Genomic DNA, 22,699 nt, shown 5'->3' on the forward strand with positions numbered 1-22,699 from the left:
TACTCGCATGATACATTCGGCATCCCATGTACCCGATACGGGCCATCTATACTTTTCTTCTAACTGTTTGGTATACTCTACCCATAAATCTAGATACATTATGGCGCTTATGCCATGTTTCTGATACATAAAATGACCTGGACTGTCCCTGGGCGGGACAGGAACTGCTTCCTCTAATAAACCCTTTCTAGTTTTTAACTGTCGTAACTTGGAAAAGAGCGGCATGACTGAACTGTAATCTGGACACAATACAATACACAATGAAAACACAAAATCACGTCGCACTCATACCACAACAGTAAAATACATAAAGAACATTATAAATGACAGTTCGAACAGAATATTACCTGAAATACTGAGAACAGAACAGAACAGAATGTCTCGAGAACGGAACAGACTAGAGTTACTAGATGCACTGCTATAACAGTACGGAACATACCGGTCCCATAAAGGAACGCATCAAGACCCGTATCCACCTAGGTGAACACTTCGTTTGTGAGTCTGGGCACCACCAACCCACGGACCAGGAGTCAATTTAGATTGGTCCTGTCTAGATACTACCCCAGCAATGGTACTCACCGGGCAGCACGGAACGGAAGGCCTCGGACTGGACTGGACGACGGACGACGAACTTCGGACTTCAGTTACGGGTGGGCCTCCGGATACCTCGGACCTTGGACTCTCGGCTTGGGCTCTGGTCGGGACTCGCCGCGTTCCTCCACCGTCTCGTTCGGATGCTGGACCGCCTCCTCCGTCTCCTCCGTGGGCCTGAGGGATACTTGGAGCAGAAATATCTGCCAGTGCACGGTATGGTTCCGTCACGACTGCAGAGGGTCAGGGGGTCGACGTGGCTTCACCGACGCGTGGGGAAAGGGCAAGTCCCTATTCGGGCGCCATTATGTGGTATATAAATAAATAATACCGGATCTATTTTTGGATGAATGAATGAATAACAGATAGCTCAATAAAATAAGAGTCAAGATTCGAGGTAGTAGGAGTTTCTGCAGGTTTATTACAGCATAAGGACGGGATCAGGACAACCTGCATAGGATGACCCAGCAGCTGCTGGGGCCGGGTCTGGGATGAGCGCGCTAACTTTTAATAACAATACATCAACTTATATACATAGCGCAAACACATAGCATTACATTGCAGTAGGCGTAGCAGTGGGTGGAGCAGAAGGCGTGACGCGTAGCAGTCGCGAAAGATAACAGTAAAAAGAGGTGTAACTGGGAGTATATTTAGACATGTGATGCAAACGTAACAGAATATGTCATGAATGGGCGGAAACATAGGAGGGGGCTACCTAAGGAGCCGGGACCTCTAACCTGGTGGTGCGCGTAAACTGGCAATGACGTGTTACTAGGAGAAGCTGGGGGCTACGAACTCTGTGCTAGGAGCAGAGACTAGAGTCTGGAGGGTCGGAGCGACATGTACCTAAACCCTATCTGGTATCTGATGTTTAGGGAACATGTTGATATAAACTAGGAGTCATGAGGGGAAAAGCTAACTTGACTCTAAGACTGGACCATGCATTATTCTACATGTAGTGCGTGATGAAGAATATTAAATGACCATTAAATACAGTATTTCTCTAACGTGGAGACGAGAAGGCTAGACAATGACGGAAACTATTGATGCAGTTCAGTAGCTTAGGAATGCAGAAGAGGAGGACTGAACTGATAACTGGAACTATAACATACTTTTGGCAGACTCAGAGGCAGAGCCAAGCTGCACCGGGCACTGCGAGGCAGGAAGTAAGTGAAGGGTCGAGGATACAGGTGGGGGCTGTATCGCTCCTCAGCGAGGCTTTCAGGAGACAGGAGCTGAATCTGATGTCCGGGCCCTTTTGAGGCCTGGAAACGGGGACTTTACAATGGAATAACGTGCACACTAAGAAACGTGGCAACATAACTTTACATAGGCCTGATATTCGTAGTATTCACGAGGACTGGAAAATGACATATCAGAGGTGGACACAACTGTAATTGCGTCATTAATCAGACATGGGGAATAACATATGCATATTGGTCATGCACACATAACATATGATGGATGAGGCGTAGGGACACAGAACATGGCAAAATTTACTTTTCCACACCACCCTGCACCACTCACAGTAGGAAACTCTCCAGTCTGGGTGTACTCCTCTGGTCGCGCCCCACTTTCCTCTGGAACTGTTGTCGCCTCAGTGGGTAGGCGGGCATCCTATTAAAGTCTGAGGGTGAGACTCAGTGTGATGTTTATCAAAGCTGTCGATGGCACTGCTGGTAAACTCATAGCCTCCCCCATCAAAACTTTGTGAGGTAAAAGACCTGTTCTCCTGTCTGGTGTGCTACGGATGCTCATTAGCACCAACGGGCAAAACATCAGGCCACTTCAGAGAAGTAGACAAACACACCTTTGCCATTCAGGCTTTCAGAGTCCCATTAACCTGCTCCACTATTCCAGAAGCCTCTGATCGGTAGCTACAATGGAGTCTTTGGTCAACATTCAATGATGTACAAAGCATCTTCATGATCTCGCTATGGAAGTGTGTTCCCCTATCCGATTCAAAAGAGGTCAGAAAACCAAATCTAGGAATGAGTTCCCTCAACAGCAACTTAGCTACAGTGAGTGTGTCACACCTCAATGTTGGATAAGCCTTCACCCACCTTGAGAACACACATACCACCACCAAGATATATCTCAACCTATTGCACCTAGGCATCTCGATGAAATCTAATTGCATTCTATTGAAAGGTCCCCCCGACTTCCCAACGTGACTCATTGTAACCACAGTCTTATTTGAGTGGTATTTTGCACTTTCTATACTCTACTTTATCCTTTCTCTTCTGTTGCTCGTCAGGGTTGCGATTGCATGTCGTACTTTGGTCTGTGGTTTTTACCTTATTAATGTGCTGATGTTTCCCACTTTTACGTGGTTCTAGGGTTATTAGCAGAATTGTTATTTATTCTTGCTGTACTGTGTGGTTTTCCCTACACACATCCCACCCCTTTTAGGGTTGTTGAGGGAAGTTTTGATATTGTTTTCTGAGTGTTCCTCCATGCCGTGTGATTTTTTTCTCACACATTCCACCACAGCGTGTGTTGAGTGAAGTTCTACTACTCCTGTAAGTTGTATAGTGCCTTGTGGTGTCCCCCCACACATTCTATCCCCAAACTTTCTTGGGGGTAGTGCTATTGTATCTGAGTGTGCCTCCACACATTCCACCCCAGCTACTCGGGGAAGTGCTGCAGTTTCTTGCGTTGTTTACTAGTTCCTCGTGCGTTGTGATTGTTTCACACACATTCCACCCCAGCTAGTGCTGGGGGAAGTGCCACAGCTTTTGCGTGTTTGTTGTACCCTGTGGTGTCCCCCACACATCACACTCCAACTAGCAATGTTGGGGGAAGTATTTTTATTGTTCTTGATGTTCCGTGAGGAGCCTCTTCCACACCTCACACCTCTACTTGTGTTGTTGAGGGAAGGCTTGCTGTTATTATGATTGTTACGATGTTCTGCATGGATATTGCCCATGCTTGCTTACTGTTTTTCTTCCTATTGGTGAGTTTGCTTTCACACCTTTGTTGTTGATGTCCTTGTGCTTGTCATGTTTGCCTTGTCCAGCTTGCACGATTCCGGTACTTGGATTGGTATGTAGTCAGTTGCGTGGAGTGTTTGAGTTTTTTTGTTTTAGAAAGAAGTATGGTGGTGTGGCTGTGTGTATGAGCCTTTGTAATTGTGTCACTGTGTTCCATTTTTAATCTTTCATGTTAGCCTTCTAGAAAGTTGTCTGCTTATTTATTTCATATTTTGTATTTTTATGATTTTTATGTCTCCCTTCTTTTCTGTTACAAAGAAGGGGGATGTGTTATACTGCTGCTGCTCAGCCTGAGTTTATGTGTGAGAGAATGCTGTTGAATGGAGATGGGCTGAGCAGCAGCGAGGCTGCTTCTGGTGGGACTCTCCCCTATGTAACTCCTTACCTTAATAAACCTACATGGAAAACTACCAGGATTGGACTTGCTTCATTTTACTACAGGTACCCCAGTATCCAATCTGGAGTGTACAAAAGTACATGTGCAACAATTTAACCGCATCGGTGCGGCGCATTTTCCCGCTGTGCGCTGAAAAAAGCAGAATCCCATTGTTCATGACGAGCTCAGCTCGTCATGAGTGTACGAGAGGTGTACCTCATGACGAGCTGAGCTCGTCATGAGCGTCCAAGGGGTTAAGGGAAAAAGAAGATAGACTGGGGTCCTGATTAGCAGGATCCCAGTCAGACTGGTCAAAAACAGTGCAACATCAAGCAAAAAGTGGGAGTAACCATACGAAGCAGATCCTACTTTCCTACACATGGGATCATTCATAACTTTTGCGCCACAAACCAAACAGCTTTCACACCCTCTTAGTGACACATTGTGAGAAGGACTGGGGATTTATGAAAGTGTCCGCAGCAATGATTCCTAACGATGACCAATAGTGCAAGAGAATTTGCTTTCTTAAAGATGCAGGAGGCAAATGGGGAGAGAGGTTGGGACAGTTGGAGCTTAAGTATATTTGTGTAGCAAGATGTTGATAAGGCATCTATACTCCCCGCCAATGGTGGTAAGTGGGTCTATGTGTGAAACCGAACTAAATAAAACTAATTTAAACCATAAAAGCCCTTTGTATGTAAAAAGAGACAGCTTTTGTTTCTACATCTCGCAAGGTTGTAGCATTTTAAACATTTAATAGATCAAAATGAATATATCACATTTTCTTCAATTTAGTATGGAGGAAGATGGTATGCCTTAGCAAAAAAGGACCCAGAAGGACTTTTCCTCCAGGATAATATCTCAGCTGAATATACACTTGGAGAAGATGGTATCATGACAGCCTCTTCCAAAGGCAGAGTGAAGCTCTTTGGGTGAGTAGTCAGGTGTAACTATGGGTTAAATGATCAATTAAATCCAAAAATAGTGTTCTGCACAGTTACATATCTATTGTTTATTTTATTGTTAAAAATAGTAATGTGTAACAGAACAGATGCACATCAATTCAGTGAAGCACATTCTCTATTTTCAGGTTCTGGGTGATTTGTGCAGATATGGCAGCTCAATACTCAATTCCAGACCCTGCCTACCCAGCCAAAATGTACATGGTTTATCAGGGTCTAGCAAGTTACTTGTCCAGTGGAGGTAAGCTGTCTCAGGTGTTTGATTCTTGTTCAGTATATCAAGTATTTATTTTAGAAGTAGAGTGCACAATTTCAAAAAAATATAATGAGTGGCACATACAACAATTTAAAGATATGAATCTTGTAACATTGTGCATCTGTAATGTTGAGATTTAATATAGGGGTGTCCTTTTCTTTTCTCTTTCTTCTTCCACCACACTTTTCCATGAAAATTGAGAATTATATTATTGTATTTCCGCATGTCAAATCAAATGAAAATTGCACAATGTACATATTTTCAAAGATACCCTGAAATTCGGGAGTGTGTAAAAACAAAGTTTACTATTTATGCACAGAGGCAATGTTAATAAGCTGGTTCTGATATTCGTGTTTCTGTCAAATTTTCTTTTTATCATACTTTCTTTTATGTGCAAATCCACTTCTAGTCAAATGCATGTTTATTTCTAATACGAATGATTTAAACAGCATGATGAATGAGAAACATATCGCCACCCGAGTCACTCTTACTGAGGTTTGCGTATTGATGCTACCGTAGATTGCTCAGCATTATGTGGTACGTAGATGGTTCAGCGTTTCGTACTTCCCTATGCTCCAGGATTGGCGTTGTTGTTCACACCTCGGACCACTGGGACAATTTCTTCAGCAGAACTAACTCTATGGCATGCTGCGGGCATACATATTCTGGGGATCTATAGAGAAAGTATGCCCTACTGTCATACAAGGCGCTGATGGAAGAGGACGGTCTGCCACCGGGTCAACTTCTTCTCCAAAATTCACTGAATAAAGCACTGGTGAACCACTGGGGACACATGTCCACCGAGCTCCCAATCCATCCTATATTCCAATATTTACAGGTTATGGGGAGGGGCAGTCACCTCATACGCTGGTTTGCAGAATCTCTTCGCTCAGAACCTGCAATAACACATATTAAGACGGTTATGTTTTAACACATCCGTCCTTCAAATGCCGTAAATAACAATACACAATTAGAACAAAGCCTAAACGGGCAATAGCGCTCACCATTGGGTCGTGTATATCGAACGATCCCCTCGGTAGCCGGCGTTCTACATCAGCGCCATATTGGGATACCCATTATATAGTCCAGTTTAGCAGGCGCCATCTTGTAGTGTACAAAGTCAACATACTGCATATAGTCTGAATCGCATTCGTTAAAGTCCAAACATCCCCCCTATGCCGAATAAGCATGGCATTAAAACATAGTCACTGCGGGCAATAACGTTCACTATATATACAAAGGATTACATCTATCGGCACGTTCACTACGGCTGCCGGTATCCAAAATCAGAGCTGTATTGTAATATCCTTAAAGTCTCAAGATTCCGGAATTCCAGCAGTGACGTCGTCGGAGAAGTTACGCTGGCGCTGGTGTGTGTAGTCACGCCCAGCCATAAATAAAGGGGGCGTGTCCCACGATCGCCAGTGGGGACTACGCAGAAAAAGAGCACGAGTGTCCGGTGTCATTATTGTGGCCACATCGCTTATACCACGCGCTCCAGCAGCCCCTCCCCCATCACACCGGGAGGGGCGGGCCCAGCTTTGCACTGGTCTTTCCCGCGGCAGTGAGCGGGGGACCCGTGTCTGAGCTGCTTCCTGCTTGTGTGGGGTACGTTGCGATAGCAGAGGCTCCGGTGCATTCCACGGCCCCCGTGTGCTGAGACGCCCTGGGTTGAAATAGCTTATGGATTGACAGATGCAATGCCACACAGACGGGGATCACGTGCAATAACACTCCCGGATACAGCCTTGGGCTGGAATAGGCATGTGGACTGAGCCTGCCTGATCGTGGCAATTGCTGGTTGGCCTGTAAGGCCGTGAGGTGCCTGCTGGGAACACAATACCGCTACTACAGTAGTCATTGGCTTGGTTGGGCCATATACAGCTGATCTGGAGCGTGCTGTGGCCTGGTCTGCATAGAGGGGACGCTGCTTAGATGCTTCTGTTTGTTACGTGCCATCACCACCTTGTGCCCAATTTTGCCAGCTTTTTTTTTTTTATAAATCTTTTTATTGTTTCAAAAACAAGAAAAATAGACAGACATATCCGGTGCCACATATACATCCAATGATAACAGGGTGAATTGGTACAAAAACAGGATAGACATAGAGCAGCGAAAATTCTTCGAGAGGCCCACACTATTAAGCACAAAACAAAATTTGCATCAGTGTAATCGCTAAACAGTTTAGAAGCGGATCCTCAAGACCCTCCCACCCATAAATCAAAACAGCAGGAGAATCATGGCAACCAGACATTAGAAGTTAAGGCTCAAGGTCAGGATATTTCGCAATATTACGAATAAAGGAAAGACTAAGAAAAAAATTGAAAAAGGAGAAAAAACCATATGGGGATAACAAAAAGAAAACAATAAACCCCTCCCCCCACCCTGCACCCCTGCAAACAGCTATCGCCTAACCCCCAGTAGCAGCGTGCCTGTCGCCCCAACTAACTAAGTTCTAAAAGAAGAAATCTACCAAAGTAGAAAAGAGAAGTGGAGGAGGGCATATTCGCACGTGCTCCCGGTCGCCCCTCCCCCCGCCAGAACCAAGAATCCCCAGATTGAAGTCAAGAAATCTATTGGACAACAAATATGCATCTCTACAAGGGAAACTTCAAACACCGCCCAGCCTTCCTAAAGCATAAGTTGAGCAGATCCCATGCCCATCAATACTTAGGTCAAACCTAGTCTTTCAATCTCATCCTTGCCCCTTCCGATCAGACGCATGAGTCCCCTCCGGACAAACCACCTCTTCCACAGGACAGTCCGAGTACGAAGAAACTGTAATAAAACGCAATTTAAAACAAAGCAGAAGAACGAAGGTGCCATGAACACCGTCAGGTCCAGAGACTCCCTTCCCCGTTATGAACTCCCAGCGTTGATTCGTCCGCCATCTTAGCTGCTACGATGTATAGGGGAGTGACGCAGTTTCATTCCGATAATAGTTCTCATCAAAAGTCTCTGGAGTGGGTACATCAATTAGTCCTTCCATAGTCGGCAACGATCGTAGGCTTAACAATCCATTGGTGGCATCGAGCTTGTTCTCATTTTCCAAAACACTGGTCAAAGGCTCCGACACCTCACACAGTACAGGGTCTACTTCCTCCATCAGAGTAGCCATCTTGGGTATCTCGGTCGTCACCGTTTCTTGTAGTGGAGTATGGTCCGGTACAATTCGTACCATCTCAGACAAGCGCGCCACCATCGTCTGAATGCGGCCTTCGACGTACACCTGAATTGACCCAAGGGCTGCCAACACAGTTCGTAGCGACGGGTCACTCTCGGTCCGTTCTAACCACTCTTCGATCGGTGACAGTCATGATTGCTTCCCCCAGCGAGCTCGATCTCTCAGAGGGGGACGGGCGAATAGGGAACGGTCGACTGCAGAGGGAGACTTATCAGTAGTTCCGATGATATCCTAGGACCACCACCGCAGGCGGAGATCCCGACCCCGCAAACACCAGCGGGCCCTTTACCGGGTCACCGGGCAGGACCCCCGTCCACAGCTGCAACCGTTGGGCTGTCACCCCTCCTCAGACTTTCACCAAGGCAGCCGAGACGTCATCCACATCAATCCGAAAAAAAGCGAATAAAAGTTTTCCCCCACTCCGGTAGACCGGACCCAATCACACCACCACAGCCGATGTTGTTTAACTGAAACCCGGATGAGCCAGTACTCGAGACCCCGGCTTCCGGGCAGATCTAGGCCGCAAACTTCCACTCGACATATCTTCGTCAGCCGAACAGATAGAGAGCTCGGGATAGCACCATTAATCTCACGGCAGGATCATACACACGGTGGCTGGGCGCAAGGGCAGGATAACTGACAGGATATTTCGGCGGGAGTCAGAGGTCGGCCTACGCGGCCATCTTGGTTGCTAGCGTGGCTCCTCCTCAATTTTGCCAGCTTTTAACCACATTGTGCCTGGGTTTGGCAGCCCCCTAACTGAAGACCCTGAATAGAGGAACACTGCTAGGGCCCCGGGCACTGGACTTTTCCTGCCCTTTGAGGCTGTGGAACGCTAAGATGAAATGGGAAAGCCTCATAAAACTCAATCTAAGTGGCAATTCGACCAGCAGGAATCAACTCGGTTGAGAGAGGACGGCGCTGAAACAACCAGGCGAGCAGGGCGCCACAGAAACTGAAACTGGCGGAGACCTGCGCCATATATTGGAGGCCATGCATATCGTATGGATCGCATGTCCGAAAGACTGGACAAGCATGCAGAGAAAATAGACATGGTGGAGCGGAGAGTCTCAGAAATTGATGACCAGAACGTCGAGGCCTCCGGGTCACAGAAGCTGATGGAAAAACTTGTAGAGGTACTGCAGGCTAAAGCTGAGGACATGGAGGCGCAATCACGGCTCAATAACCTTCATAATGTTGGTTTGCCAGAGTCCACTCCAGCGGGCAATATGGAACTCTATGTTGAGCAGCTGCTCATCACAGTCCTTGGTCATGACACCGTCTCCCTAATGATCGTGAATGAGTGAGCGTACTGCTCACTGGCCCCAAGACCTCCTCCCAAGGCCCCTCCGTGCCCAATTATAGGGCTCATCTTCAACTACAGAGACAGAGATGCTGCGCTTCGGAAGGCACGAGAGCTGCAGACACTAAATCACAAGGTCTCAGTGCTATCTTTGTACCCGGTTTTCACCCCGCAGGTGCAGGATGCACGCAGGAGGTTTGCCCCTGTCAAACCGAAACTCAGAGAGCTCAACATTGAATGTGCTATGCTTTACCCTGCTCGCTTGAAGATCGCATTGAATGGCAAGGCACAGGTGTACATGGATCCTAACTCTGCTCAACAAGCGCTTAAGGGTTATAACAAAGTGCAGGCCCACGGCCAGTTGCAGGCCGGGTCATCAGAGAACAATAACCCTACTAACTCACTTTACCAAAAGGACTGACGCATTGTTGCTTAGGGTAAGGTGCTCAACAATAATGACAACGCTACTGCCGATGAGGCACAATATTGATTTTGAGGACAGCCATGTACCACACAGAATGCATGATTGGCAGGTGTAGCACCTCAGGGGGTAGAATGTTTTTTTGTAGATGATTGAACATTGCTTAGAAGTCAAGGAAGAGGTAAGAGAGCAGAGAACAACATTCTTACATAATGGGTAGTCAGTTCTGCTGCCCAACGATTTGACCATTATGCTGGACTTTAAGTCCAATAGTTTTAGCCATGGATAGGTATGATATCCTACAGAAATGTGGTGGTGATGTATGTGTTCATCACAGTTGGTTTGGCTCCCACCGCCCTCAAGTGTATTACACATTGGTTTTTGTTTAGGGTGGGGGTACTAGGGATTTAGGGGAAAGGGGGGTGGAATATGTCACCATGTCAAATGTTGGGGGACGTGACGTGGCTGGGGGAGAGGGGGGTTATGAGAACATTCATTGAATTGTAGCAGTGACACAGATGACTCTAAATGTTTTTGTCTAGATAGACACATGATGCTTGTAAAAGATGTTTGTGCTTTGCAAAATGAGTGATCAAGCAGTCACGCAGGGGGACGATAATATAAGCTTTTTAACATGGAACATAGGAAGGCTTAATGATCAGCGAAAAAATCTGTAAGGTGGTTTTGTATCTACTCAGACATCATGTAGACATAGCAATACTGCAGGAAATTCATTTAACACAGAGGAGGATGAAGGGGGTCAGCGTTGTTGCAGGCTTTATCGCGCACGCCCGTGGGGTCCTTATATGGGTCTGGCAGGGGGCCAATATTAGAATACAAGCATTAGAAAGAGGCCCAGATGGGAGATTCGTTGTAGTGCACTGTCGCAAAGGAAATGTGGATCCACGCATAGTTGGTGTGTATAGTCCGAATTATGATAATCCCCAATTCTATCTATCCCTCTACGGCAGGCTTGCTGCATGCTAAAGAATGGCCACTTTATGGGGGGGGGTTAATTGTATGCAATCCCTAGTGCTTGACCGCTCTAATGTCCCTTTGCGCTCCCCGTTGGTGGCTGCAAAAGCTATTGCAGCAATAGCCGAGGCTGAGGACAGAGTTGACGTAAGGCGTTACCACGACCCAATGGGGAGAGAATACACACATTAATCGTCGGTATATGACACAAACACGCAAATGGATTATTGGCTGGCGTCCAGGGGTTTATTGGCGTTCATAACAAACTGCGAATACTTGTCCTACACATACTCAGATCACTCCCCAGTCAAACTGCAGCTAAAAATAAATGACCTACAGCCAAGGATCCGTATGTGGCTCTTTCCGCAGAACTCCCTCCTTGATGAGGTGTTTCGGGTGGAAGTTTTGAAGGAGATTGGTCTGTTCCTCACTACCAACCTTGGAAGCATCCCAACGATTGCCACTAATGGGAAACTTTCAACGTATATATTAAAGGAGTTGTCATATCGAAACACGAAGGAGTGGTTCGTTCCATTAGAGGTATATTACAGAAGCTTGAGGCTGATTTATCGGTCTTGGAGCAGCGGGCTCTTGCAGACCCCCCCTTCGAAGTGATGGCACAGATTAGGTCCAAGATAAACAAATACAAGGAGTACGCGCAAGCAGAAGTGGTACACTTGGGGAAATAGGCCACTGCGAAACAGGGGCGGATTGGCAAGGCGGGCATTCGGGCATGGGCCGAAGAGCCGGTGCCTCAGTGCCCTCTGTGGGCCGTTTTTTTCTCCCCTGTCCCAGCCCACAGAGAGTGGACTAGGAAAAGGGGAGGAAAAAAACGGCCCACAGAGTGCACGGAGACAGACAGAGAAAATGAAAGCAGCCTCGCTGTGCGGCCGGACAGCGATTGTCAGCTGTGTGGCCTCTCCTTCACCCCTGCCCTGCCAAGCAATCAAGCTGATGCTGGGCTGGGGAGGGGTGATTGTTTGCAAGAATCGGCCTCCCTGGGGGCCAGGTGTTTCTCAGGCCTTTGAGCCATTTGCACCTCGGCCCCCTGGCGCCCATGCAGCCCAGAAACGGTGTTAGTCTTAACACCTCGCCCACAGCCCTACACATTCAGGGCATAGTGGGCGAGGAAGAATGGGTCTTGCTGTGGGGGCCAGGTGATGTTTGGAATTTTTTATTTTATGTATTTATTTATGCGATTGTATATAGCGCGGACTTTACCCGAAGGTGTCAGAGCGCTTCACACTAGGAACAGCAATAATACATGAGGAGAAAAATTACAAGTGGACAAATTACAAAAGCAAACGTTAAGTTACATGAATCAAAAGTGACAATAGTGAGCAACCAAAATACATGAGGTAGCAATCGGTACATTACAGGAAGAAAAAGTGATATGTGTGCAGGTTACAAAAGCGTACAAAGTACAAGTAGAGGTATTATACTGCAATAAATGGCAGACACTCCAGCACAAGAACAGACGTTACGTAGGCAATGGTGGCACTTGTGCAAGTATCTAAAGCAAACAAAAGTGAGAGGTAGCATACAGTGTGATACCAGAGAAAAGTGACGTGTGCAAGTTACAAAAGGGTACCATACACAGGTACAAGGGTAATACTACAGTAAATGGTTAACACTCAAACTGCCAGAACACACTGGGAAGGCACTTCCCATGCTCCAGCTTCACCTCAGCCTCCCTCCTGGCTACCTGGCTACCTTGGATGACCCAGAAAGCTGTGTTTTGTGCTCCCCTGCCAGGATATTTTCCCGAGGCCTGGAGGGCTGATTAATTTACTAATTGCAGGGGCCTTACCTCTGTTCATGTGCTCCTGAGCTGAAGGTCTGGGGAGGGCTAAGTAGGTTAGTAATAGCAGGGGCTATGCTGCTTTTCAGGTGCTCCTGTAATGGAGGGCTGGAATAATTTTGTGACAGAAAGGGGCCTTGCTATTTTTTTTAGTTGCTCAGCATGTAGGCCATTGTCACCTTGGCCCTGTGTCCTGTGCAAGAACAGTATCCTCCCACTTTCATTCCTTGTCTGTGCAAATGGTGTTTCATGAAAGGGCACGCCCCTTGAATGTGGGCCACGCCCCTTAAATATGTTCCACGCCTCTTGAATGTGGGCCACTTTTTTCGTCAGTGCCCGGGCCGAATTGTGATCCCAATCCGACCCTGCTGCGAAACTATATGGTGTGAGAGAGAGGCCGAGCGCCACCCTGGCTGCTCTGACCACACCGGAGGCTCTGGTGAGGTGCTGGAGATATGCGACAACGACGCCGCAATACTAAGTCAAGCGGCAGTTAGCCACAGATTCCGCTCCTATTATACTGAGAATTACACTTCTCGCCTAACTATGTCCGAAGAAACTGATGAGGAAAACTGATCATACATAGCCATTTCGTGGCTGTCAAACTCCTATAGGGAATACTGAGGAAGTTTGCCCTTGGGCCCTCGGGTCCCCGTAGCAGCCCTTCGGAGAAGTGGCACTTCCTTCTTGCCACGCCAGAGTTTGGTTCAGTTGTCAGTGCCAAATGAGGGACACTGCAGTAAGTTCCGGCACCCTCTAGCTGCGGATTGCTTAAAGGGCCTGGTTTTTCCATTTTTGGCACTTGATTCATTGTGCAGTTTTAACAGGTGGTTACTAGCGCATAGTTGCCTGTCATGTCCGCTTTTCCGCTCTTCTGAATTACTTGCACAATCGTTGTAACCGTGCGTGGGTAAGTAGTGGATGTCTGGGAGGCTGTGGGGGGAGCACACTAGGCATGCTCTTCCAAGGCAGAGCACTCATCCCTTTTGACTTACTGTTGGAACAGACAAATCTTCGAGCAGAACAGATCCTAACACACAGGCACCTGGTGGAGGAGCTGGAGCACCAATGGGGCATTAGAGACACCGAACCACACCTGCTGCCCCTAATGCAGACCTTATCCATGATCGGGAGGGCGGTGACCCCCTAATTTCCAGGCTTGTAATGACTGTGTCCCATTGTGTTGCGCATAGGAGCAAGACATGGGCCATGCTCTGACTGTGGAGGAGTGGCACTGAACCCTGATCCACCCACATAAGGTCTGCAGCAGCTCCTGTTTTCTGTACATTCAGTATAACAATTTGCACAGGGCTTATTCAACATCAGTTAGATTGCATAAAATGTTCCTCTCAGTGCAGACTGGTGTATCAGCGCTGTCACACCCCTGTGGCAGATATGGTACATACGTGTTGGAGCTGCCTGAGTGCACGCTGCTGTGGACGAAAGTGTGCATGCCCTTCATCTATGCCATGGGCCACACTGACCTCAATAGTGCGGCCAGGTGTCTACTGGCCCTCTACAGGCGTGAGAGGATGGGTGCTGCTTCGAACTGCTTCATTGAGCTGACACTGATGTTAATCAGGCAAACAATCACAATGTATTGGAGGGTCAATACGCTTCAGAGCATGGCGCAATGGTGGAGACTGAGGGGCTGGGGGGGGGCGATACAGGTGGCGGTGTTTCATCAGGAGAACATGCCAGAACTACAGAGGCACACCTTTGCGGGTGACTCGGACGCTCTACTCATAGCATTTGAGGAGGGCTCGGAGGGTGCAGTTAGCTCTTTGTAGTGATATGCTCCCCCGTGCGACTTTCTCTCATGTTTTTCTTGGGCCACTACCCCCCACCACTGGAACCCAACCAGCTCTTTGCAGGGAAGCAGCTGCGGAGAACTGCAACCCCCTCAACATATTCTTTCCACCCACACATTCTAACCCACTCACATTTGTTAGATCCCTGTGGCATGGCGGAGCAACACTTTCCTGGCCTTGCCATACCAAGAGGCGCCCGCAGGCTGTGCGAGAGTCCTTCCACTGTGTGGAAGGGCTAGACTCAATGTTGATGTTCTCAATTTCAATGTTTCAAAGTCACTATTCCATCTGAATGCATAGGGTTATGTTAGTAATGTACATTACAGATGTTTAATGCCTAGTGTATACTCCTGCAACGTAACATGTCTGATGTATGAAGTACTTCTCAAAACCCAATAAAGATGGTTTAAAAAAAAATAATTTCTGCAAGTGAAATTAGCTCCCACTATTTATTTTAGAAAAATAGGCTCTGGAACATCATTTTAGAATAATATCTATATTATTTTAAATATGATCTCCGATCTTCTAAAAATGTCCCCCCTGCTATGCTGGATTAAAACCTGGACAAATGAGGAGATCACGTTGAAGCACCTCATACTCAAAGACTGTATGGCCTTAGATAAAGCGGACAGCATTCCCTGGCTTGCGTATGTTAGAGCGGCATGCGTGAAGCTGGGGCGTCCGGATATGTACTCTTTACCACAGGGCCTCAAGAAAGAGGATGTAGGGTGGGTCAAGTTGCATCTCCGGAATCTGTTGGAGTCAGAAAGGGAGGAGGTTGAACTTAATAAACCAATGGTGAGAACAATATATCAACTATCTATCTCCCCAGTCATGGAACCCTACCTAAAATACGTGACTAAACCATACCATCGTTTTCTTCTATTGAGATTTAGGTTCAACCTCATTCATTTAGTGCTTGGTACCTATATAAAGTGGGGGACCCAGAAAACACCCCACCTTGTACATGTGACAGCTTTTCAAAACAGGATACGCTTCACTTTGTGATGTTTTGCGATCACTATCTGGCGCCCCGAAAAAAAAAAAATTATATCCAATTCTGAAGGAACTCAACTTTGTCCAGGTGAGGCCTGCACTTTTACACTTGCAAATGCTTAACTCTGTGCAGGTCACATATGGTGTAGCCAGTTTTTTGGTAGCGGCTGCTCGATTAAATAAAACAAGACTTACCCAGATAAATAAGTTCAAGTTCAAGTTCAAGTTCATGTATTTATAAAGCGCACTACTCACCCAGAGGGTCTCAAGGCGCTGGAGGGAGGGGTTTACTGTTTATCGAATAGCCATGTTTTCAGTTCTTTTCTGAAGGAGATGTGATTCTGAGTAAGGCGAAGGTGGGTGGGGAGTGAGTTCCAGGTCTTGGCAGCCAGGAAGGAGAAGGATCTGCCACCCATGGTGGTTTTTCGGATGCGCGGGACTGCGGCGAGGGCTTGATTGGATGATCTTAGTTGGCGGGTGGGATTGTAGAAGGACAGTCGGGTGTTGAGGCATTCGGGTCCTAGATTATAGAGGGCTTTGTGTGCGTGGGTAAGAAGGCGGAAGGTAATTCTTTTGTTGACGGGAAACCAGTGGAGGTTTTTTAAGTGACCGGTGATGTGCTCTTGGCGCGGGATGTCTAATATGAGTCTCGCTGATGCGTTTTGGATGCGCTGGAGCTTTTTCTGCAATTTTGTTGTAATTCCGGCGTAGAGTGTGTTGCCATAGTCCAGTCGACTCATGACCAGTGCATGGGTGACAGTCTTTCTTGTTTCGAGGGGGATCCAGCGGAAGATCTTTTTGAGAATGCGAAGGACGTTGAAGCAGGAGGACGATACGGCGTTGACTTGTCTGGACATTGAGAGGGAGGAGTCTAGAATGAAGCCAAGGTTACGTGCATGGTCTGTGGGTGTGGGCGCAGATCCCAAAGCGGAAGGCCACCAGGAGTCGTCCCAAGCTGAGGGGGAGGATCCTAGGATGAGCACCTCCGTTTTGTCTGAGTTGAGTTTTAAGCGGCTCTGTTTCATCCATTCGGCTACTTCTTTCATACCTTCATGAAGGTTGTTTTTGGCGGTGTTGGGGTCTTTGGTGAGGGAAAGGATTAGCTGGGTGTCGTCGGCGTAGGAGATGATGTTGAGATTGTGTTGACGTGCGATGGAGGCGAGGGGACTCATGTAGACGTTGAAGAGGGTGGGACTGAGTGAGGAGCCTTTAGGTACGCCGCAGATGACTTCGGTGGGCTCCGAGTAGAAAGGGGGGAGTTGGACTCTCTGGGTTCTTCCGGCTAGGAACGAGATGATCCAGTCCAAGGCTTTTCCTTGTATGCCGATGTTGTTGAGGCGTTGTATGAGGGTGTTGTGACAGACAGTGTCGAAGGCGGCGGAGAGATCGAGTAGAATGAGGGCCACTGTTTCACCGTTGTCCAGGAGTGCTCGGATGTCGTCGGTCGCCGCAATGAGGGCAGTTTCGGTGCTGTGTTTGGCTCGAAAGCCGTTCTGTGAGGGATCCAGGGAGTTGTTGGATTCAAGGAAGGCTGCGAGTTGGCTATTGACGGCTTTCTCGATGACTTTGGCCGGGAAAGGGAGGAGGGAAATGGGTCGGTAGTTTTTCAGTTCTGAGGGGTCTGCTGTTGGTTTTTTCAGAAGGGCGCTGAGTTCGGCGTGTTTCCATATTTCTGGAAAGGTGGCGGAGTTGAAGGAGCAGTTGATGACATCGCGGAGCTGGGGAGCGATGATGGAGTCAGCTTTGTTGAAGATGTAGTGGGGACAGGGGTCAGAAGGTGAGCCAGAGTGGATTGAGTTCATGAGGCGAATGGTGTCTTCAATGGTGATTGGGTTCCAGGAGTTGAGGTAGTTAGTTGGAGGGGTGGGATCTGAAGGGGGTGGGGTGAGTTGGTCATTGGGAGTATTCTTGAAGCTGTTGTGGATGTCGGCAATTTTGTTGTAGAAGAAGGAGGATAGCGCATCGCAGAGGTCTTGGGAGTTAGTGATGTCGTTGGATGCTGCGGGAGGGTTGGTGAATTCTTTGACGATATTGAAGAGTTCCTTGCTGTTATGAGAATTGTTGTCGAGACGGTCCTTTAATGCTGATTTCTTGGCGGATCGAATCAGTTGGTGGTGTTTGCGGGTGGCTGTCTTGAGGGAGGCCATGTGGGTCTGAGGTTGGTTCTTTTCTCCAATTCTTCTCCAGGGTGCGGCATGTCTTCTTGGATTTTTTAAGGTCATCATTGAACCAGGGAGCTTTTTTGCTGGATGATTTCGACTGGTGTTTTTTCAGGGGTGCTAGTTCGTCCGCACTGTGGGTAATCCATTGCCTGAGGTTGGTGGCCGCTAGGTCTGGGTCCGTTGCTAGGGTGGGAGTGTTTTGGCTGAGTGATGTGAGGAGTTGGTCGGTGGTGATTTTGTTCCATTTTCTTCGGGGAATGGGTTGTGGACGGTTGTGGGTCAGGGTTGTTTTGTAGCTGAAGTGAACACAGCTGTGATCCGTCCAGTGGAGAGCTGTAGTGTGATCGAAGGAGATGTGCTTGCTGGAGGTGAAGATAGGGTCGAGCGTGTGTCCGGCTATGTGAGTGGGGGTGTCAACAAGTTGTTTGAGTCCGAGATTGGACAGGTTGTCCAGAAGGGTGGTGGTGTTGTTGTCGAGAATGTTGTCAAGGTGGTAGTTGAGGTCTCCTAGAAGAATGTGGTTCTCGGAGGCGAGGGCGTGCGGGCTGACGAAGTCAGTGATGTTGTCGCTGAATTGAGATCGGGTGCCTGGGGGCCTGTAAATGAGAGTTCCTCTAAGTGTGGTCCTGGGGTCGGTGTGGATCTGAAAGTGGAGGTGTTCGGCGGTTGCAAGATTGTCGTCAGATCTGGATGTAATTTTGATGGTGTTTCTATGGACGATGGCGATGCCTCCTCCAGTTTGATCGGTGCGGTCTTTTCGAATGATCTTGTAAGTGTCCGGTATGGCTATGGCGATGTCGGGGGCAGAAGATGCATTCATCCATGTTTCAGTAAGGAAGGCGATGTCAGGTGACGCAGTGTCGATTAGGTCCCAGAGTTCGGTTGCATGTCTGTGGACCGAGCGGGTGTTCAGTAGGATGCATTTCAAGTCGTTGGGTTCGGAGCTGTGCGTGGAGGAAGTGTGTTTGGTGAGGGTCCTGGGGCAGTTGAACTTACAGGAGAGGCAGGAGAATGGGCCGTGGGTACGTCCTGGGGTAGCTTCGCAGCAAAGTGGGGTGCGTCCGGCGTTGAGGGCGAGGAGAGTAGCGGCATCATAAGTTACTCTGGGGGGTTGGGAGCGGCATAGAGCAGGGGGACGGGCGCTGGGCGCGGTCCGGGCGCGGACGGGCGCAGACGGGCTTACCTTTGGCGCACCTTCGGCGCGACTGGGGCGCGATTGCTGCGCGTGAACGCTGCGCGCTACGGCATCTGTCATAAGTGGGTGGGGAGGGGGGAGGGGCGAGGGAGGATCAGATGGGAGGCGGGTGCGTGGTGGAGGGGGCGGGCTCAGGGCAAAACAACAACAACACAGCAAATGGCGGCAATAACGCGAGTGCAGACCGGGTTGGAGGAAAGAGCAGAGGTTTTTACCAAAATGATTAAAGCAGTGAACAAATGCAGCTTTTAAGCAAAAATATTACAAACATTCAACTAATGCAGGCACAGTCGAGCGCACAAGCAGGCAGGCACGTTCAAGCGCTTAATGAGGGCAGCAGCGCTATGCAGGCAAAAGTTAAAGTACAGTGCAGCAAGCCACTTAAAGCGTCAGGAAAGCTCGGCAGCGCAATGCACACGATACCAGGCAGCTCTGGGCAGGAGTCAGCGAGGGCAGGAGGGAGCGACCGTTCTCAACGAAGTCGAGGCGGTCACATCTAGGTTGATATTTCGTCAACTTCGTTCGGGGGGAACTGCACCAAGATTAGTGGGATACAGAGGCGCCTGTTTTTCTTGGACCTTATTTTGTATAGTATCTATTTTTTGTATCAAAACTTTTTTAATTGTTTTAGGAATGAACTTAGGAACTGCAATCAGGTGTACATTTGTTTTTAATTTTTTACCTATATAATGTATGGATATTTTACAATGAATTGTGTATTGCTTTTATGGTTTTAACTAACCGAATAAAGATATTTGACTGACTGACAAAAAAAAAAAAAAGATAATTTGCAGCGGCTATTTACCCAGCCGCTGGGTAAATAGTGAAATTCTGCTGCTATTTCAACAGCTGTTGGTGAAATAACAGAGATTATGCACTATTTGACTGATAGCCGTTTGAATAGGTAGCACATTTTATTATTTACCTGGCTTCCGACTAGATACCAGATATTGTGTTCTATTTGGCCGATAGCCGGTTTAAGCAGCAAAGAAGCATCACTAATAACACGGCCATCTAGATAGCAGAGATCATGTACTATTTGGGCTGCTGTCTTGCTAGAAGTGATCATCTATTATTTGGCCAGTGACCACGCAAACAGCAAAGATTATTCACCATTTATTCGAATGCCAACTAAAACAGTAGAGAACATAGGCCTAGATGCATCAAGCCTTTTGCGACTCGCTAAGGCCGAAATTCGCAGAATTTCGGCCTTTGCGAGTGGCAAACGGTCTTTTTGCATGTTTTGGCATGCAACAAAATTTCGCAAATTAAGGAATCGCAAAAATTTGCGATTCCTTATTTTGCTATAGCATTTAAGGAATCGTAATTTTTGCGATTCCTTAAATGCTATGTATGTAGCATTTTTACATTGCGAATTTTGGTTAAGAAATCGCAAATTAACACCAGCTTGTAGTTGATGTTAATTTCCGAATTCTTTTAAAAATTCACAAATTGTCATTTTTGAGGGTGGCATGTGACGCACACACATGCCCCTAGGGCATGTAGGTGCGCCATATGCACACACATGTACATTTCAGGGGTGCAGCAGGGTGTCTTTGAGACACCCCTGAACCCTTGAAATAATTCTCAAATTGCGATTAGCAAATTGCGAATTCGCAATTTGAAAATTACTTCACAATCATTCCTATGGTGTCCCTCCCCGGCCTGCTGGGTCGTCCCCTCCGCCTGCATTCCCCCAGCCAGCGCCGCACCGAGCTTCCTTGCTGGTGCGTGAAGCGCGCTCGCATCTGGGCCTGCACGGCCGCAAGTCTACGCTGGAGCCGCGCCCTGCCGTCTGTCACGCATCGCGCGGACGCGGTGTTTCCGGCTTTGGCGGGCAGCCTTCTTTGCGCACGCAGGAGGCGCAGGGTCATCGTGCCTTTCTTTCTGCTGCTCCTGAAGGGGGGAAACAGTCGTGCCTACGTCCACGCATCCGCACATCACCCTCACGGACGGTGGGCAAATCCCGGAAGAGGGGCGCACGCACAGCAGGTGACAACACGCACAGAGGCCTCAGGATTGTCGCGTCCCTGGCAGTGCCCTCACTGCACGCGGTGCTCCACACCTCGCCGGTCGTGCCATGGCCACGATCCCACCAATTGAACCCTTTGTGGTGGAAGGCTCCCCTTCGTCATTAGCTCCCAAATGGAGGGAGTGGGTAAACAGACTCCTGGTCTTCTTCGAAGCCACAAAAGTACATAAGGAACAGAAGAGAGCCATGGTGCTCCATCTAGGAGGCAAAGATGTGCACTCCATCGATAAGACACTCACAGAGGCGACTCCCAAGACCCACCACACACTCATCAATGCCCTGAATGCACATTTCGAACCGATGGCCAATCAGGACTATGAAAGATTTATATTCCGGCAAGCGCGACAGCTGCCAGAGGAGTCGTTGGACACGTACCACACCAGGCTCAAGCGACTGGCGCTATCCTGTGGATTTGCGGACACCACGGAGGAAATACGAGGTCAAATATTTCAAGGCTGCGCGTCGGCAAAGCTAAAAGAACGCATACTGGAAGAATCAGGAAAACCACTAGCTGACATCCTGACTCTTGGTCGCACAAAGGAACTGTCCAAAGCACGGGCTGCTCACATGGAGGCAGCTCTACAAACACCGGTCAAAGCAGAACCAGTCAACAAGCTCCAGGTCCGCTCACCGACCAAGTGGAACAAGAAACCTGCCAGGACACCGGCAGGAGCGTCAGGATTTCCCTGTGGATACTGTGGAGGCCCGAGTCATCCAGCTCCAGAATGCCCAGCTCGAGGGAAGCGATGTTCAGGGTGTGGCAAGCTTAATCACTTCGAAAAGGTATGCCGCTCAAAGAAATTCCGCAAACCCCGACAAGTGGTAAATGCCGTACCGGAAGGCGACCCGAGCCAAAGTGACATGGACGATGATGAGGAAGAAGAGAGAACAGTGCACAAAGTGCATATGATCGGCATAGCCACTCGCCAAGCCAGAAAACTCCCACAATGTCCCATCAGAGTGGCTGAGCAGGACGTCATGGCCGTGGTGGACACGGGAGCCACCATCAATCTAATGAGTGCGGCCCTCTACAGAACCATGACCCAACCTCCAGGCCTGAGCCCTTCGCCTATCACTGTATTCGCATACGGTCAAGAGACTCCCCTCAAAATCCGGGGAAAGTTCCGGACGACCATTAACCACGGTGACAAAACAATCACCACGAATGTCTTTGTATCGGAAGATGGGCAGGGCATGCTACTGGGATGCCGAGCTGCCGAGGACCTTGGAGTGGTCACATTCGCCTTTGGCGTTCACAAAGAATCTGTGCAGCAGCTCATAATGGACTTCTCAGACATCTTCAAGGGCATTGGACGATTCACAGGCCGCGAAATACATCTACATGTGGATCAAACTGTGCAACCAGTAGCCCTGTGACATCGTCGCATCGCCTTCCATCTCAGGCCCCTGGTGGAAGAGGAACTCAAAAAGTTGGAGGCCGCCGGCATCATTGAGAAAGTAACAGGCCCCACTCCCTGGGTATCGCCAATTGTGGTAACTCGGAAGCCGAAACAGCCAGGGGCTGTCAGGATATGTGTTGACATGCGCCTCCCCAACACTGCCATCAAAAGGGAGCGCCATATCACACCGACCATTGATGATCTGATTGGAGAGATGGCCGGAGCCTACTGGTTCTCAAAA

At 48.3% G+C, this 22,699-nt stretch overlaps 1 protein-coding gene across 1 annotated transcript in view; it reads left to right on the plus strand.

Moving 5' to 3' along the window:
- The window catches only part of LOC144820268 (purpurin-like), a 220,035-nt gene that overhangs the window by 92,881 nt on the left and 104,455 nt on the right, over positions 1–22,699 (plus strand). The window contains exons 3-4 of the mRNA XM_078677855.1: positions 4,756–4,892; positions 5,051–5,163. Of these exons, the coding sequence (XP_078533981.1) occupies positions 4,756–4,892; positions 5,051–5,163 (250 nt within the window). The remainder of the gene's footprint in view (positions 1–4,755; positions 4,893–5,050; positions 5,164–22,699) is intronic.

The sequence above is a fragment of the Lissotriton helveticus genome, chromosome 2_1 (assembly GCF_964261635.1).
Source record: "Lissotriton helveticus chromosome 2_1, aLisHel1.1, whole genome shotgun sequence".
NCBI lineage: Eukaryota > Metazoa > Chordata > Amphibia > Caudata > Salamandridae > Lissotriton > Lissotriton helveticus.